The 20,346-nt window shown below is 38.9% G+C and overlaps 1 protein-coding gene and 1 long non-coding RNA gene across 4 annotated transcripts in view; both read left to right on the plus strand.

Moving 5' to 3' along the window:
• LOC5564807 (histidine decarboxylase) overlaps positions 1-20,346 on the plus strand; it is a 67,315-nt gene that overhangs the window by 30,593 nt on the left and 16,376 nt on the right. For all 3 annotated transcript variants that reach the window (XM_021846411.1, XM_021846410.1, XM_021846413.1), the window contains 5 exons: positions 11,926-12,212; positions 12,638-13,039; positions 19,415-19,644; positions 19,708-19,798; positions 19,859-20,288. In XM_021846411.1, coding sequence (XP_021702103.1) covers positions 11,926-12,212; positions 12,638-13,039; positions 19,415-19,644; positions 19,708-19,798; positions 19,859-20,288 — 1,440 coding nt within the window. The remainder of the gene's footprint in view (positions 1-11,925; positions 12,213-12,637; positions 13,040-19,414; positions 19,645-19,707; positions 19,799-19,858; positions 20,289-20,346) is intronic.
• On the plus strand, positions 4,780-5,088 carry LOC110676881. Its single transcript, XR_002500802.1, has 2 exons — positions 4,780-4,885; positions 4,947-5,088. It is a non-coding gene; the product is annotated as an uncharacterized LOC110676881 (long non-coding RNA).

Consider the following 20,346-nt stretch of genomic DNA (forward strand, 5'->3'; position numbering starts at 1 on the left):
ATCTCGGCCGTGAGTAGTCCTGAAGCTAGCAACACTATAGGCAACCAGAATGATGCTAGACATACTTGCAATACACATCGCGGTGACAACAAAACCGTACTGTTTCAGTACATCCCAGTCACACTCCGTAATCAAGATGTAAAGATTCGAACTTACGCTTTCTTAGATCTCGGATCATCGGTAACGCTGCTGGAAGAGAGTCTTGCTTCGAAATTGCAACTAAAAGGACAAAGCCATCCATTATGCCTTCGATGGACTGGCGACGCTTGTCGCTATGAAGATTCTGCAACAATAGTTGCTTTGGATATTTCCGGGTCATTCGACGAAGAGAGGACACACCGGCTCAGTGAAGTTTATACAGTTAAAGAGCTGAAGCTACCCAGTCAGACGTTATCGTTTGAAGAGCTGTCGAAGAAACATGATCATCTACGAGGATTGCCAATAGATTCGTACTCAAACGTTCAACCACGAATTTTGATTGGTATGAACAACGCTCGAATTGTAAATCCCATGGAAAGTCGAGAAGGAGAGGAACACGATCCCATAGCAGCCAGGACGAGATTAGGATGGATGGTATTTGGAACGTGTTCCGCAGGTGGCCAAGCAACATCCACAACTATTCCGCATAGCTTTCACGTGTGTCATCACATCACAGAAGCGGATGTGGAACTCAATTCCGTAGTTAAAGATTATTTCGCGCTAGAAGGCCTTGGCGTATCTAAGCCTGAAAGGCTGCTACTATCAAAAGAAGACGAATATGCTGCTGAGAAAATGCGTTCAGTGACAAAATTCGAAAATGGTAGATACTGTACCGGATTGCTATGGAAGTATGACAACATCAGACTTCCCGACAACAAGTCTATGGCACTACGACGCCACAACTGCTTGATGAAAAGAATGCAACGGGATCCTAAACTGAGTGAAACGTTGAAAGCAAAGATGGAGGAATACGTGTTGAAAGGCTACGTTCGAAAACTTTCCCCGGAAGAATTAAGGAAACCTATGGACCGCATTTGGTATTTACCAATGTTTCCCGTGTATAATCCCAATAAACCGAACAAAATCAGAATTGTTTGGGATGCGGCTGCGACCATAAGGGAAACCTCTCTTAACTCTGTTTTAATGAAGGGCCCAGATCAGTTAACACCGTTGCCCTTCGTGTTATACAGATTTCGTGAAAAACGAATAGCTATATCAGGGGATATCGCGGAGATGTTTCTTCGCGTTCAAATGAATGAAGATGATCAACAGTGCCAGCGAATTCTGTGGTGTGAGGCAGATGGAACGGTCGGAGAGTATGTTGTGACGGTCATGACCTTTGGCGCCAAATGCTCACCGAGCTGCGCTCAATTTATCGTTAGAGAAAACGCCGCAAGGTTCAGAACAGAATATCCAGAAGCAGTAGAGGTTATTGAGAAAGGCCATTATGTTGACGACATGCTAGCGAGCGTGGACACTGAAGAGGAGGCTATACAACTCGCCAAGAATGTTCACCACATACACCAGCAAGGGGGATTTACAATGAGAAATTGGATCTCAAACTCAAGGCTCGTCATTCAGGCACTAGGCAGTACGGAAATGACGGAGAAAAGCATTGATGGAAACAACGATACTGTATTAGAAAAGGTTTTGGGTTTGTGGTGGGACACCGAGACGGACACGTTTCGCTACAAACTATCGACGGAGCGAAATCAGCAACTGCTTACTGGCCAGAAGCATCCTACGAAACGTGACATTTTGCGTGTGATGATGTCAGTGTATGACCCTCTTGGACTGTTATCGAACTATATGGTACTGTTGAAGCTACTCTTTCAAGAAATCTGGCGGGAAGGCGTTTCGTGGGACGATGAAATCGGCGAGAGACAGGTGGAAAAATGGAACAACTGGCTGCTGCTACTTCCTGAGGCCGAGTCTATTCGAATTCCTCGATGTTATCACTTGTCGGCTTCGAAAGGGACACAACGAACTGTGGAACTACATACGTTTGCAGATGCCAGCGAATTAGGATATGCCGCGGTTTGCTATTTTCGATTCACTGAAGGTGAACAAATCTCTTGCTCGCTAGTAGGTGCAAAAAGTCGAGTGGCACCCCTCAAATTTGTGTCAATTCCCCGACTTGAGCTCCAGGCAGCGGTAATTGGTTCAAGACTAGCGAAAAGCATCGAACTTGGTCACTCCATTAAGATCTCGCGGCGATACTTTTGGACTGATGCCCGTGACGTTATGTGCTGGCTAAAGTCAGACCACCGAAAATATTCGCAGTTCGTCGCATTTCGAGTTGGCGAAATATTGGATGAAACAGACCTGTCTGAATGGCAGTGGTTGTCTGGGAAATTCAACGTTGCCGATGAAGCAACAAAATGGAACGATCAAATTAGATTCGATGCGAGTTCACGATGGTTTTCCGGACCTCCGTTCTTGTCGAAGCCAAAAGAAGACTGGCCAATCACGTCATTTAATCAAGAAACCGTGGAAGAGATAAGAACGCATTTATTGCATCATAGCATTCAAGAAGGTGGTGATATCCTGAGAGCCGAGGACTATTCCAGTTGGATCCATCTCCGTAGAATCTCAGCTTTGGTTCTACGATTCTCCGCAAATATCAAGCACAAAAGGAACGCTGAACCAGCTCTGCTAGGACCACTAACCACCGAAGAATTACAAGCGGCTGAGACATACCTCTACAAACGCACTCAAGAGGAATGTTATGGCCACGAAATAGCAGTATTATCAGAAGATCAGAAGAAACCAGCTTTGCCGAAAACAAGCGCGTTGTATAAATTAAGTCCATCTCTTGACACCGTTGGGGTAATGCGTATACACAGTCGGATTGATGTGTCTGATTTCGCCGGTGAGAATACGCAATTTCACATCGTATTGCCTCGTAGTCATCCTCTAACTAAGTTAGTACTGCAAGATATACATGAAAAATATCATCATCAATGCAATGAGACATTCGTCAATGAAGCTCGAAAGAAGTTTTTTGCAATTTCTCATCGTAATAGGCTGTTTTTCATCACGCCAATCTGTCATGAAACGGCCTACTTTCCTGCACTGAAGTATGCAGTGCGGGAATAGTCATTACCTAACTGAAACCAGTGCTGTAATGATTCATTACGCAACGCTTTCTCATTACGCAACTGTTTTGAGTTGCGTAATGAATCATAACACAACAATTTTTCAGAAATTGTGAAATGATGGTGAATGCATTCCGATATAATTTCTGATACCCTCAAGTGGTCTTCTACGAAATTGCAAAAAATGTTGTACGTAACTTGTTGCAGAACTCGATTTTTACAGCACTCGTCGCAATTATCCTACTCGGCAAGCCTCGTAGGATAAATTTACGACTCGTGCTGTAAAAATCATCATTCTGCAACTTGTTCCGTAAACTACTATTACATACCAAAACTACGCGTTGAATGCAATAGAGTTCGTCGAGAGTGTCAGCGTTGTAAGATCCGTCTAGCCAAGCCATGCCCTCCTATGATGGCAAATTTACCAAAGGAACGATTGGCAGCGTACGTTCGACCCTTCTCGTACTCAGGCGTGGACTATTTCGGACCGTATCAAGTGGTTGTTGGCAGACGGTTGGAGAAACGCTGGGGAGTGCTGGTGACCTGTTTAACTACCAGGGCAATCATCATTGAAATTGCTCACAGTCTCTCCACGGATTCATGTATTATGGCTCTCCAAAACTGTTTTGCCAGACGAGGAACTCCGATACAAATAATCAGCGATCGAGGTACGAATTTCGTTGGCGCATCGAAGGAGCTCAAAGATGCCTTGGCTCTTGTCGATAGTTCAAAATTAATCTCAGAGTTCACAACGCCTTCCACATCGTGGAAATTTAATCCGCCTGTGTGTCCTCATATGGGAGGAGCCTGGGAGCGCATGATACAAATCATTAAAAAGATATTGATGGAGATTAAACCAAAACGTTCACCGACTGACGAAGTATTAAGAAACATGATGATTAAAGTAGAAAACATTGTGAACAGTAGACCTCTGACACATGTTCCTGTCGACGATGAGTCGTCTTCAGCATTAACGCCTAATCACTTTCTGGTCGGCTCTTCTAATGGCTCGAAGCCACTCGTACCGTATCAAGACTGCGCGACGGTGATGAGACAGTCCTGGAAAACATCCGAAATACTTGCCAACTACTTCTGGAAGCGATGGGTACACGACTATACTCCAGAAATTGCTCGTCGTTCGAAGTGGTACAGCCCAAGTAAGCCAATTGCTGTTGGAGACATTGTTGTAATTGTGGATTCTACTTTTCCGAGAAATTGTTGGCCAAAAGGACGAGTAATATCCGTGAAAACCTCATTAGATGGACAAGTTCGGTCGGCCGTAATTCAGACCGCAGGTGGAGTTTATGAGAGGCCTGCGACCAAACTAGCAGTGTTGGACATACGTACAAACATGAGTAGCATGGACCAACGCCCAAGTACTGGGGGGGAGTGTTGCGTACACCCTACGCGAGAACTCACACAGTCCAACAACTCGTTAACCGCAGACCCGTAATCGATTACTTTGCCCGAAGATGTAAAGGTTGCTGCGATCGTTGACAGCTGAGTGGGAGCCTGTCATATCGATATGAGACAAGAGGAGTGTAGATGTCATAGCAATAGCATGCGTGATGTGCTCTGGATTGAATTTATTGAAATCGCTAATAATTGTGAATTAATAGTAAATTTGAACTCGCTATCCATCAGTTAATCCCAGTAAATTTGTAGAAACTAGAATAACGGATAGGTGAGATAATCCAATTCGTATAAACCTTAAACACGAGTCACTATTGTCTGATTTTAGGTTAGCCTTGATCGTAGATTTGTACGGCCAATACGTGTATCTAATAGTGCTGATAACGCTTAAAACGGTACTGAGTTTATTAATCTATTACTTGAATACTTATACCTAATATCGACTATTTACTGTAGCCATTGAATTGAAATTGGAAGCACATAAATTGAAATAGATCCAAACCCGTAGATAGCTACAGGAATCTTACAAACGTAAGTAACATAAAATTTGTACAACTAAGCAATACTTATAATTGAATTAATTACAGGAGAATTTTAATCTCCGAAGAATAAATACGGGATTAAAATCACGGAATCGAGTTTCCTTACACAGCTCAAGCAACAATCAACTTTTACTATGGTTCTCTAACTCGATTTCGAGATACTGAATATCAATTAAGGGAGATGTAACTGTAATTATTATTCGAATCCAATTAAACGCAGTACTGATAAGGTGAGTGATGTGCAACTAAGTTGACGTATGATATTCAAAAATTGACGTCCTAAACAAATGACCGCTAACTATTTCGACACTGATGTTTACATTTTATTCCATTTTTAATAATAAAATTTAGGTCCTAGTGAATTTGGTGCAAAATTCAAAAGCAGTTTGTTCCACTATAAACAGTAAATTGAAAAATAAAATACAAACAGTGGTTTTCTGTACATCGTTAGAATTGTATTGTACGATATTGCGACACCGGAGATGATCCGGATTTTCCGAGTTCATGTTCAAATGGCATTTTTTCGTGCACTTGTATTTTTGGGCGATGTGAAGTTTTATAGATGTTAACAATTTTCCTCAAAATTGGAATTAATATGAAGTTGAATGTCAGCGGGCACATTAAGGCCTAAGTAAAAATGCACTCTTAAAAATAATGAAAATTACTCTGGACGTAATTCTGGTTATAACTGAATGACACATGATGTAAGTGATGGAACGCCACACAAACGTGTCCTTGAAGATGTATTGAACAAAAAATGTAATTTTACATGTTAAAGGACACGAAAACGATGGAGCTGTGATCGACATTTCCCGAATCAGACACTAACGTATTTGGAATTGGACACAAATTTACAGCATTCGGCTCGCTTCTTTTATGTGCATCCCAAAAGACGTAAATCACATTATTTTTTGGTACTGTGTGGAGCAAAAGTAAGAACTGAAAAAGCAGTTTTCTCCTTTTAAACCAACAAATTGAAGAAAATAAAAACAAACAGCTGTTTTATTTCGCAAATAAAAGATCTGTGTGTTTTCGTTTTCTTCAAATTGTCTATTCAGAATAAGAGAACTGCTTTTTCAGCTTTGGCTTTTGCATCATTTTTACTTGGGCCTTAACATTCGTTGGAAATCTTCAGAAATATAACCATTTCCGTAAAACTGGTTCCGGAAAATATGATCAGTCATGTTTGTATTATCAATCATGTAAATATTATCTGGAGCTATATTCAAGTGGACATCAATCTTCTAAATGATGATTCCGGCAGTATATTCAGAAACATCAGACGAACTGTCCTTTCTTTATTAGATTTCAGGTGCATTGATGGAAGAGGCCAATTAGAAACATATCTTGTACCATATCTATATTGGCATCAAACTTCAAGATTTTCGAAGGTAATACTTCCCGAAGCATTTTAGCATCACCGGCTGCAATGACCACTATATAGTAGGGTCGAGGTGCCCCGCGGGATGAGGCCAATAAAAAACATGTCCGGAAACACATCAATACGATATAAAACATCAATGAATCCTGATGCTTCTAGAGCATTCTCAGAACCACCAGCTGCAAGTCCACTGTATAGCAGGTTACAAGTGCCCGGGGGATATGGTTATGTTCCAAATTTACTTCTTCTCTAGGGGTCCCTGGAATCTACTATAGCGTGATTATTACATTAGAGTTATGTAAATTTTAAAAGTCTGCCTCCTCTATGCTTGAACGAATTATTTTAAGGTAAATAGCATTCTCCCAAAGTTCGAAATGATTTGGGTAAAATTTGACTGTGCACACGCCATATGAAGTTTATATGGAGATTACTATGAAAAACGCCAACATTTTGTATTAAGACCCATTTTGATTGGTCGTCTGGATAAATTGTTATTCATCATAAAGTGGGTTTGCATTTCACATGCTTCACCAACTGTTCGGCAGGCAGCAGTGGAGCTCCTGGCGGGAAGAATAGATCAAGGTAATCCAGGCTTCTATGTTCTACAGCAAAAAGGTAGTGTTGCTCTGAAAGTAATGGAATGATCGCATGATTTGGACTTTTTTTTATCAATACTAACAAATTATCCTTACCTACCTTGATACCTTGATGGCTACAGCGTAGCATCACGCCATTGCCGGGCGTATTGTAGAGCTCCATCTTCGTCGGTCTTGGGCGAAACTTCTCCAGTTGCCTCGAACGTTTAGGGTCGCCAGGTCCTCTTCCACTGCGTACAGCCAGCGTATTCGTGGTCTTCCCCGAAGCCACCGACCTCTACCTGGTTCCCTGCTGAATATTATTTTCGCAATTCTTTCTTCCGACATTCGCACTAAGTGACCAGCCCACTGAAGTCCGTCGTATTTTACACGCTTGATAATATTCGCATCTTTGTTCACTTGATATAACTCGTGATTCATGCTTCTGCGCCACACACCACTTTCTAGTTTCCCACCGAGTATTGTCCGCAGCACTTTACGCTCGAAAACACCGAGAGCTTTTCGGTCTGCCTCTTTCAACATCCATGCTTCGTGCCCGTAGAGATCCACCGGAAGAATCAATGTTTTATACAGGTTGACACCTCGTCTGCGATTCGAACACTTGATTTCGAACTATCCAGCGTAGCACGTATCAGCCTAATAAGTTTCGCCGGAAAACCATTTTCAGACATTATCTGCCAAAGCTCATTTCTTTTCACTGAGTCGTACGCCGCCTTGAAATCAATAAACAGATGGTGAGTCTACAAGTTATACTCCAGGAATTTGTCTAGGATCATTCGCAAGCTAAACATCTGGGCCGTTGTCGAACGGCCCTCACGAAAACCAGCTTGGTATTCGCCGACGAAGGACTCCTCGAGCGGTCTCAGTCTGTTAAACAGGATGCGGGACACAATTTTGTACGCCGAATTCAGCAGGGTAATTCCTCTGTAATTGGCACACTCCAATCTGTGCCCTTTCTTGTAGATTAGCCGTATGAGGCCATCCAACCAGCCGGTTGGCAATTCTTCGTTCTCCTATACCTTCAGAAGTACTCGGTGGATCGACTGATAAATCTGCTCACTTCCGTGCTTGAGAAGCTCGACCGTGATCTCGTCCTTTCCAGCAGCCTTACACCGCTAGCGCATGATGGCTCACCATAGTAGCATGTCCGAAATAACTTGAAACTATTGAGGATCAGAGCTACAGGTCCAAAGCCCTGATAAAGGTGGATGGTTGTAAACGGACAATACTGTATCGTGTCAGCACCGAGGAGGCAGCCCCTCTAGCACGATGTAGGTAGCGCAACCCTGGTTAGGTAGCCTATCGAAGACTCTTCACCAACAAAGAAAGGCAAAAGTAGAGGAAACGGATTGAATCCTTGAGTTATCCTTAGCAAAATTCTTGAATAAATTTCCTAGGAATATTCGTACAGATATTTCTTGGGAAATAATAGCTAAATGTACTCTTTTGGAAATTTCCGAAGTAATATCTGAACATACCTGAAATAATTTCTAATGAAATTACTAGAGAAGATCATGAAAAAACACGTAAAGTTATACGAGCAGTAATACTTGTTGTAATGTCATGAAATTCTCAAAAGAAAAGTCTTAGATCTTGGAGAAATATCTGGTCTGATGGTATAAAGCATCAAACTCTTATTTCCTAGCACTAATTATAGGTTTCGTTTTGTTCTCTTGCTTCCATTTTTGTCTCTTTCCTGCCTCTTTTCTAATTTCTTTTAGTTTTTTTTTTTCAGGCAACAAGTCTTTAATATCCTTTTTTTAAGGTACTCAGTTGCCCTGCAAAGACAGAAAGCTTTCTTAGTCTTGTGGTAATGACTGACGCCCTTTGGGTTTGCGTCCCTTAAATATAGCAATTTTCAGTTCAGGAATCCATAGGGTTAACATTCGTATTAGCTTTATTGTGCACAAAATATTTGTCAACGTTTGTCCTACCCATGGATTCGAACGTGGACGCGCCTTTGAATCTGATCGACATCGAACAACCGATCATGAAGCAATTCGAAAAATTCGAAGTTTACTTTAATTTTTACCTTAATCTACACTTACCTTTTATTTTTTCTTTAAAATCATGAGCCACACATCGCCGTAAGGTGAAGTGCTAGTAATATTTGAATGAGCTAAAGATCATTTCAATGAAGAAAATAAATTAGAGCCACGGATTGGTGACTGTAGGATTTCCCAAAGAGTTTTCTTGGGGTTTGCTGATCGAACAAGCTGTTCGGATGTTCACTAAAAACTCACTAAAACACACAATGTTAGGTACTATTCGCCCCACTCGGCACTAACGATCCTTTCACTGCGATGGTCGCAATACTTCTCCCGGTCTATTTCTCGCCCGCAACGATGCTCGGTCGTCGTTTCCTTTTTCTGCACGAACGGTCGTCGTTCGTGCTGTTTCACAAGATAAAAAGAAAGGACAGATTAAAAAGCCAAGGTTTATACATTTAGTTCCTACAGTGACCACTGCATTAAAAACACACAGGTGCAGAACATAAAAACTTGTTTGGTGTAAGACTTCTATTTCGAAAAAATAACAAAATTTTCTGATGCTTTGCATTGAATTTAAGCGTCTGAAATAGTAATTTCAACCTCAGTGTGGAGATAAAAATTGAAAAAATTGAAACAAAAACGTTGTTTTTTTTGTCAAATTTTCTATCACAGGGGGTCGTTGATAAACATTTAACCAAAATTTGGTCGAAAGAGGTTATGGTCGATTACACATCTGTACTTTTTGTTGGCACTTGCTATGACACAAAATAAAATGACAAAACTGTACAAACTTAAATTAAGCCATTGTTTTTACTGTTTTTATAGGTGATAGCACTTTGTAATTACTGTAGTATATTAGCACATGACTTTGCAATATTGTTTATATATTTCAAATTACTTATTCAATGCACTCAATCAAGGGAATTTGAAAGCTTTCTTACCTGTTTCATACTCTGTTGAAAAGCGTTCCACCTTCAAAGTCACATTTAAATGTTAAACATATAAGTTCGTACAGTTTCCTAAACCTCTTACATTTTAGCTGACTGAAAGAATGTGTTTTTATGATTACAATATTTGATATGGTTTTAAATGGTTTTAATACAAGGTGTCCGCATACTTTCCGTACAAACTTTGAAGGCATGCAGCATTAACTAATTGAACATTCCTACATGATTCAATATATTGACCCCTTATATTCAGGGGAAATAAGTTATTTACACATTCATGATGTCAAATAATTGTAAAACTAAGCCGTAAGCGTTGAGCGGTCTATGTAAACGTCGTTTTTCGACAATATGGCGGAAGAAACATGTCCTTTGAACTCACTGGATTCTTTTTGGTAGCCATGTTGGCATTGCAGCTCACAATTTCAAAGCGATAAAACTCAGTCGGTATAGTAACCAATGATTCGGAAAAGTATCACTATATGTGCTCACATGCAGAAGGTATACTGGTATTTTTTCAGTTACATCAGTGCAATACCAACTGATTTTCATTAATACGAATTTATGACATGATTTGGTAACAATCATCAACGACGCGTACAAGTTTCAATGATTTCTATCATGAAGTTGTGATCCTGTAGATAACCTCAAACAATAAATTTTGGTTTTTTTGTCCGCACGATTCCTGTCTCCTATAAATTTTGGTTTGGTTATCTCAGTACATAACAATGAATTAAAATTTATTTTAAATTATATTTTAGTTAAAATATAGATGTATTCAAAGGGGTACATTGACAATAATATTTCTATTGTTTTTAATTAAACATAATCTTCTCCATATTTTCTGGTTCCGATAATTTACGGACACCCTGTATGTTTTCATAATTCTTCATTGTTTATTAAGAAGTTAATACACCCGATTCTGTTTTTGCACGGGGGATGCGTACCGTGCAAAAAAAGTTTTCAGTTCAAAATTTCAAAAACCGTGTAAAAAAAGTCACACCAGTTCTCGACGTTTCGTGCAAAAATAAGGTTTTGGCGGAAAAAAATGTATGGAAACTTTTTTTGCACGGCCGTGTAAAAAAAATCCGTGCAAAAACAGAATCGGGTGTACTGAGGTCTATACAAACAGTTTGAAGAAGATTTTTTTCCTTTAGTTAAAGACAATCGAGATGAACAGCGGTTCATAGGTATTAGCAAGACGGTTCTTTATAATATGCAAATTAAGGTAAAATATATTTAAGCTTTCATCGCCCCAGATATAAATCCTTTCTATCATTTGACTTGCGCAAATATTCAAGACAACCAGACAATGTCCTTGAATAATCTCACCTTACTGAAGGGTTGTAATTTTTTCGTTAGTGAATCAATTGGTGCTAACAAGTTGTTAATTTTGGACATGGAGTTCTTTCAAATATTTTGATAAATAGTTTTCTAAAATTATAAAATTCGGAGGACTCACAATCTTATATGTGATAGTTCCATTATGTGATGTAATTTTCAACTGATCTATGTGAATCACTGTTGCCCTACCCCTGTTGCAAATCTTTATGTAAAACTGTTTCTGAGAAACAAGTATCCTAAGTTTCCAAATTTCCCACCAAGAATCTCCCCTTCCTAAACTTTATTATATTTTTAATAAAACAGAATTGAATTTTATTTCCAAAACAGAAGAAATTTCGAAAATCAATTGAAATTCCATGAAGTTATTACGATTTGAAATTGGGGTCAATTTGACCCCGTCTCACAGGCAGGCAGAAGGTTCAAAAGATTTCATCGAATAGATATGGAATTCAATGACTGCATGATATTATAAGAAGGTGTGCTTCCGAATTTGACTAAAAACAGAATAAACAAATCAGCTAACGAATGAGATTTACGATGCGTTTGTCATATAAAATAAACCATAAAATATGATATGATTATTTAAGTTTTTATTTTCATATTAAAACACACTATCCCTTCTTCTCATAACCTACAGGCAAGGAAATGGTCGACTACATCGCTGACTATCTGCAGAACATTCGCGAACGGCGGGTCCTGCCGGACGTAAAGCCAGGCTACATGTCGAACCTGTTGCCGGAATCGGCTCCCCTCGAGGGTGAACCCTGGCAGGCGATATTCGATGACGTCGAGCGAGTCATAATGCCGGGCGTTACGCACTGGCAAAGTCCACACATGCATGCATACTTTCCGGCGCTCAACTCGTTCCCGTCGCTGCTCGGCGATATGCTGGCCGATGCCATAAATTGCCTGGGATTTACATGGGTAAGTAAGCCGGGCGGGATTACAGCGGGATTGGCGCAAAACGATTCAATAAAATCGAAACAAGCAATTGATTTGGCATGTGTAAATTTATGTGAAAAACCTTATCATTTCCTAGGAAAAGAACAACCATCGCTAGTTTATACAAAAAACAGTCGAAAGAATATTTTGAAACAAGCAATCATTGGATACGTATAGGAATCGAAAAAAAAAATATTTTAAATCCAATCAAAATTTCAAAACAGAAAAACCAAAAATAGGGCTGTAAGGGGGCAGATGACGGATCATTAATTTCAGAATTTTAAAAAACAATTTTTTCTTACAAAATCATGGAAGTTTACATAGAAAAGTGTTCAGTTGCAATTATTCTATTGGTCTTTTTGTACGCTTGTAAATTTGACTGCCTACATTTATTATTCAATTTGCAGGCATCGTCACCCGCTTGCACCGAGCTGGAATCAATCGTAATGAACTGGCTAGGAAAAATGATTGGCCTGCCGGACGATTTCCTGCACATACCGGGCGTCAGCAAGGGAGGCGGGGTGATCCAAACGACGGCCAGCGAAGCAACACTGGTTTGTCTCCTGGCGGGAAGGACGCAAGCCATAAGGAGATTCCACGAGCACAGCCCCGGTCAGCAGGATGCAGAAATCAACGCCCGGCTGGTGGCTTACTGCTCGGACCAGGCTCACTCCAGCGTCGAAAAGGCGGCCCTAATCGGATTGGTGCGGATGCGATTCATTGAAGCTGATGAGAACCTCAGTTTGGCTGGCCGGGCTCTGGAGGAGGCCATCGAGGAAGACATCAAGCAGGGACTGATTCCGTTCTGGGTGAGTAGGGTGCCCAGCTGGTTGAGTTCGAAAATCAGGATATATCTTAAAATATAAAACACCAATCAGCGCATTTCAAATCAAGTAAAATATCAACACATTACGTACTGATTCAGGGCGGATGGTAACCCTATGGTTGCGTTGTGGGTGAGTTTGGAAGTGTGTAAGTTCACTCTCGTAGCGAACTGCGGAGTGGAGCAAGTGCAAGTGATTGACAAATCTGCTTAGAAAAGTTTTTCCCGATTTCCCCAGTGGGCTAATTAGAGTGAGCACTTGCTGGTTGGGAATGGAGAGCAACACGTGGTTTTCCGTCGAGCTAGCACGAGGGCAAACGGAAGCATGATTTAAAGCTCGTAAATATTTTGTATGCCATTGGATCGGTTGGATGGTAGAGATACTTTTGGCGAATTGAATTCAGTTCAATTTGATGTGTTTTATTTACACAATAAAAAAAAAAGTTTCTTGAAAAAATATTATATTTATTAGGGCGACTTCAGAGCTTTAATCCGGGAGGCAAGTCGATTTTCAAATTATGCTTTGTCCTAATGTCACCCCCAACGACAGAATTTTATTTTCATAAATCATCATTTTACAATTGATAAAATAACCTATGGTCATCTTATAACAAAACATGTTAAAAAATAAAGAAACACCTGATTTTTTTTTTAATTCGGGTACTCTTTATCTAACAAAAGTTGTCACAACTCTTACAAAATGGCCATTTAGATTTAGATTGGATGTGGAATTGGATTTGGATTGGATTTGGATTGGATTTGAATTGGATTTGGATTATATTTGGATTGGAATTGAATTGGATTCAGATTGAATTTGGATTGGATTAAATTGGATTTGAATTTGATATGGATTGCATTTAGACTGGATTTGGATTGGAATTGGATAAGATTTGGATTTGGATCAGAATTGAATTGGATTTGGATTGGAATCGGATTGGAATTGGATAATAATTGGATTGGAAATGGATTGGAATTGGATTTGGAAAATCTATGACAAAAGGTCGAAAGACAAAAGGTCGAAAGGACAAAAGGTCGAAGAACAAAAATGAGGGGACAAAAGGTCGAAAATCTCTTTTTTTACCTTTTGTCCTTTCAACCTTTTGTCTTTCGACTTTTTGTCCATAAACCGGATTTGGATTGGAGCTGGTTTGGATTTGGATTGGGGTCGGATTGGATTTGGATAATAATTGGATTGGAAATGGATTGGAATTGGATTTAGATTAGATTTGGATTGGATTAAATTGAATTTGAAATGAATTTGGATTGGATTTAGACTGGATTTGGATTATATTTGAATTGGATTTGAATTTGGTTTTGAATTAAATTTGAATGGATTTGAATTTGGATTTGATTTGGATTGGATTGGATTTTGATTGGATATGGATTGGAATTGGAATGAATTTGTATTGGATTTGCATTGGACTTGGGTTTGGATTGGATTTGGATTGGATTTGGATTGGATTTGGATTGGATTTGGATTGGATTTGGATTGGATTTGGATTGGATTGGATTGGATTGGATTTGGATTGGATTTGGATTGGATTTGGATTGGATTTGGATTGGATTTGGATTGGATTTGGATTGGATTTGGATTGGATTTGGATTGGATTTGGATTGGATTTGGATTGGATTTGGATTGGATTTGGATTGGATTTGGATTGGATTTGGATTGGATTTGGATTGGATTTGGATTGGATTTGGATTGGATTTGGATTGGATTTGGATTGGATTTGGATTGGATTTGGATTGGATTTGGATTGGATTTGGATTGGATTTGGATTGGATTTGGATTGGATTTTTGGATTTGATTGATTTTGGATTTTTGGATTTATTGGATTTGGATTGGATTTGGATTGGATTTGGATTGGATTTGGATTGGATTTGTTGGATTTGGATTTGGATTGGATTTGGATTGGATTTGGATTTGATTTGGATTGGATTTGGATTGGATTTGGATTGGATTTGGATTGGATTTGGATTGGATTTGGATTGGATTTGGATTGGATTTGGATTGGATTTGGATTGGATTTGGATTGGATTTGGATTGGATTTGGATTGGATTTGGATTGGATTTGGATTGGATTTGGATTGGATTTGGATTGGATTTGGATTGGATTTGGATTGGATTTGGATTGGATTTGGATTGGATTTGGATTGGATTTGGATTGGATTTGGATTGGATTTGGATTGGATTTGGATTGGATTTGGATTGGATTTGGATTGGATTTGGATTGGATTTGGATTGGATTTGGATTGGATTTGGATGGATTGGATTGGATTTGGATTGGATTTGGATTGGATTTGGATTGGATTTGGATTGGATTTGGATTGGATTTGGATTGGATTTGGATTGGATTTGGATTGGATTTGGATTGGATTTGGATTGGATTGGATTTGGATTGGATTTGGATTGGATTTGGATTGGATTGGATTGGATTTGGATTGGATTTGGATTGGATTTGGATTGGATTTGGATTGGATTTGGATTGGATTGGATTGGATTGGATTTGGATTGGATTTGGATTGGATTTGGATTGGATTTGGATTGGATTTGGATTGGATTTGGATTGGATTTGGATTGGATTTGGATTGGATTTGGATTGGATTTGGATTGGATTTGGATTGGATTTGGATTGGATTTGGATTGGATTTGGATTGGATTTGGATTGGATTTGGATTGGATTTGGATTGGATTTGGATTGGATTTGGATTGGATTTGGATTGGATTTGGATTGGATTTGGATTGGATTTGGATTGGATTTGGATTGGATTTGGATTGGATTTGGATTGGATTTGGATTGGATTTGGATTGGATTTGGATTGGATTTGGATTGGATTTGGATTGGATTTGGATTGGATTTGGATTGGATTTGGATTGGATTTGGATTGGATTTGGATTGGATTTGGATTGGATTTGGATTGGATTTGGATTGGATTTGGATTGGATTTGGATTGGATTTGGATTGGATTTGGATTGGATTTGGATTGGATTTGGATTGGATTTGGATTGGATTTGGATTGGATTTGGATTGGATTTGGATTGGATTTGGATTGGATTTGGATTGGATTTGGATTGGATTTGGATTGGATTTGGATTGGATTTGGATTGGATTTGGATTGGATTTGGATTGGATTTGGATTGGATTTGGATTGGATTTGGATTGGATTTGGATTGGATTTGGATTGGATTTGGATTGGATTTGGATTGGATTTGGATTGGATTTGGATTGGATTTGGATTGGATTTGGATTGGATTTGGATTGGATTGGATTTGGATTGGATTTGGATTGGATTTGGATTGGATTTGGATTGGATTTGGATTGGATTTGGATTGGATTTGGATTGGATTTGGATTGGATTTGGATTGGATTTGGATTGGATTTGGATTGGATTTGGATTGGATTTGGATTGGATTTGGATTGGATTTGGATTGGATTTGGATTGGATTTGGATTGGATTTGGATTGGATTTGGATTGGATTTGGATTGGATTTGGATTGGATTTGGATTGGATTTGGATTGGATTTGGATTGGATTTGGATTGGATTTGGATTGGATTTGGATTGGATTTGGATTGGATTTGGATTGGATTTGGATTGGATTTGATTGGATTTGGATTGATTGGATTGGATTTGGATTGGATTTGGATTGGATTGGATTGGATTGGATTTGGATTGGATTTGGATTGGATTTGGATTGGATTTGGATTGGATTTGGATTGGATTTGGATTGGATTTGGATTGGATTTGGATTGGATTTGGATTGGATTTGGATTGGATTTGGATTGGATTTGGATTGGATTTGGATTGGATTTGGATTGGATTTGGATTGGATTTGGATTGGATTTGGATTGGATTTGGATTGGATTTGGATTGGATTTGGATTGGATTTGGATTGGATTTGGATTGGATTTGGATTGGATTTGGATTGGATTTGGATTGGATTTGGATTGGATTTGGATTGGATTTGGATTCTGTCAGAGTTCTGGGGAACCCAGAATCCTAGACTTGAGGAATTCTGCTAGATTTCAAGGAGAATTACTTAAAAAGGTTCTGATGAAAATTCTTCAGAAGTTTATTTTTTGTTTGATTCATTAGAAAAAGTATCCTGCAACCAAAGAAAAGATTATATAATCACTTATATTTCTTTTTTTTTTCGACATTTTCTTAAGGAACTTCGTATAAAAATCTTTTCAAACTAAAAAAAGAAACATTTTCAAAAGTTTGAAGAATAAAGGTAAACTCAAGGAGCTTTGAAAAATTTCAGAATTGTTATACGTATGGTTCCTGATTTCTAAATTGCCATTAGTAATTCCTAAAGTAATGCAACAATTTTCTGCGAGATTTAAATACAGTAAAATCTAACATTACGAATTTTACCATAAACAAATGTTCTTAAAAATGCCACCAATATTCTCGCGTTAAGTCTCTGGTGAATTTTTAGGAATAATCTTAGGACGACATCCCAGGGTAAATACTAATAATTTTTTTTTAAGAAATCCCTTAACAAATTTCTCGGTAAATGTTTAAGTATTATCGCGGAAGAGTTTTTGAAAGAACGTTTACCGCTTGTAACTTTATAGAAATGTTAGAATTTTCCTAAATTTTCTAAACATTATTTTTGAAAGAGTTTTGAAGGAATACGGGGAGCAACATCATTGATTTTTAGAGAAATCTAAAGGAACACTTAGAAAATTTTATGTGAAAAAAAACATATGTCTGCGATGAACTTCTCTGAGAAATCGAAGAACATTTTCCCAATTAAATCCTGTTTTAATTTTTATGAGAATCTTGTGGAATACTAGGAGGGATCTTTAGGGATCTGGAAAAATCATTCAACGATATTTGCTGCGAATTTTCTGGCAATTCTGAAATAAGTTCCGAGCGATTTTCCTAAAAATTTGAAGAGAAAAACTCAAAGGCAAAGTTGAAAAAAAAAACTGTTGGTGAGCTTACTGAAGAATTTGTAGGAATAATTCTTGCTTGCTGGTCTTGAAGACAATGTTGGTGAGCAGGGCCGTCCATTTTCAATTCATTGAAAGCATTTTCAGTCCCCAACTGACTGACTCAAGCCACCCTTTCGATCGAAACTCTACTGTTTCGTTTCAATCCGACAAACATTTCCTTTTATCGCAGCAAGCGTAGTCTTTCATTTCTTTCGTGCTGCCTGTGCGTCGCGCGTCATATATCAGAGCCTCACCGCAGCGAGCTGGTCTTTCAATCGGTAGTCTCTAACTTTAAAAGCAGATTAATTCAAATGAACGACGTTGTGTCCCGCATACTTTCTCTTTCTTAATTTATTACCTAACAAGTTATATACATTACTACTGCAAAAAATAGGTAAAATCAAATTTGAATCATTTTGATAGATTTCAATGAAATCAAATGAAACGAAGTTCTTTTCTCTTTCATTTCACCTTTCTTGTTCGCTGCTTTCAACCAGGTAACGAAACGAATGAGTGGTGAAAGAAGAACGAAGCGACGCAGTTGTTCGTCACCATCGAGACGACGCAACCAAAGCTTCGTGTTTCACAAAATGCTTTCGAAAATTCACAGCCCTGTTGGTGAGACTCCTAACATTTCTTGTACTATTTATTGAACAAATCCTTAGTGATACCATAAAATTCTCAACAAATCATTAACTGAAACAACTTGATGATATTTCATGGAAATAGAATTTATATGAAATAATAGTAAGCCTTTCTGTAGAAGTGTTTAAAAGAATTTTTAAAACATTCTTTGGCGGCATACTTCAATAGGTTTTTGTAAGCAATTTGATAGAGATTCTCCGAAAAAAAAATCTGGTGAAATCAGTGAGCCTAAAAATTTGCTGAATGATAGCTACTAATCCTAAAATCTTTCCCATTTTCTGTGGGCTTTCCAGGAAAACTTGTAAAGGAGTACCTGGAGAAAGCACTGAAAAAGTAAAAAATTAATTCATAATAAGGAGGGATCTCATAAAAGCACATGGTTGAGTTCCTGAGCAGTTTGGATATTTCTTGAAGGATTGTTTTACTGGATTAAACAAAGCATGAATATTTTCCGTAATAATTGAAATTTAATCTATGCAAACGAAAAAAAAAAATGTGAAAATCCTGAGATCCTGAAGAGAATCATTTAAAACCAAGTGATAAATTGATAGACAATTACCTTACGTGAAAGCTATCATCAAAATTGCTATAGTGGTGTTCACACAATGAACATTCAGTTGATCGGTTTCAAAATAATACCATCGAAATCCTAGCGTTTCCATTGAGTATGTATCTTCAAACTATGAAAACATGTAGTTATTTTTACAAAGAGAATTAATTATTAAAATCCTATATCGTCAAGTATTCAATAAAAACCACCATTCCATCTCAGGTTTGCGCCACCCTGGGAACCACCGGAGCGTGCGCCTTCGATAACCTCTCCGAAGTGGGGGACGTATGTCTGAAGTACAAACTCTGGCTTCACGTCGATGCCGCCTACGCCGGAAGTGCATTCATCTGTCCGGAATTTCGCATCTGGCTGAAGGGCATAGCCAAGGCGGACTCCATCGCTTTCAATCCGTCCAAATGGCTGATGGTACACTTCGACTGCACTACGATGTGGTGAGTTTCAAGGAAGTGTTCGACTAGTTGGTAGACATACAAGATTTTCTCGCTTATTTCTAGGGTTAAGAACAGTGGAGCACTTCATAGGACTTTCAACGTGGAACCCTTGTATCTTCAACACGAAAACTCCGGAATGGCGATCGATTACATGGTAAGTTTGAGCTATACAAATTTACAAGATTAGTCCTACTAACTTACCATCCATCTCCAGCACTGGCAAATCCCACTGAGCAAACGTTTCCGAGCGTTGAAGTTGTGGTTCGTCATACGCAACTATGGCATCAAGGGGCTGCAGAAGCACATCCGCGAAGGAGTTCGGTTAGCACAAAAGTTCGAAGCCCTTGTTCTGGCTGATCATCGGTTTGAGATTCCGGCTGCCAGGCACCTGGGTATGGTTGTGTTTCGAATAAAGGGTGAGAATGAGCTGACGGAGAAGTTGCTGAAGCGCTTGAACCATCGTGGAAATCAGCACGCCGTTCCAGCGTCCCTGAAGGGGAAGTATGTCATTCGGTTTACCATAACGTCTACGTACACGTCGAACGAGGATATTCTTAAGGACTGGAATGAAATCAAATTGGTTACGAGTGAATTGCTGCATGAGCTGGATGTGAAGATCGTGGACAGGAGAGTTCCTCTGAAAGGTGAGTTGGAGTAACAACGTTAACTTAATCACCAGCTAGAAATATCGCTTGCAATGTT

Source organism: Aedes aegypti, chromosome 2 (assembly GCF_002204515.2).
Source record: "Aedes aegypti strain LVP_AGWG chromosome 2, AaegL5.0 Primary Assembly, whole genome shotgun sequence".
Taxonomy (NCBI): Eukaryota; Metazoa; Arthropoda; class Insecta; order Diptera; family Culicidae; genus Aedes; species Aedes aegypti.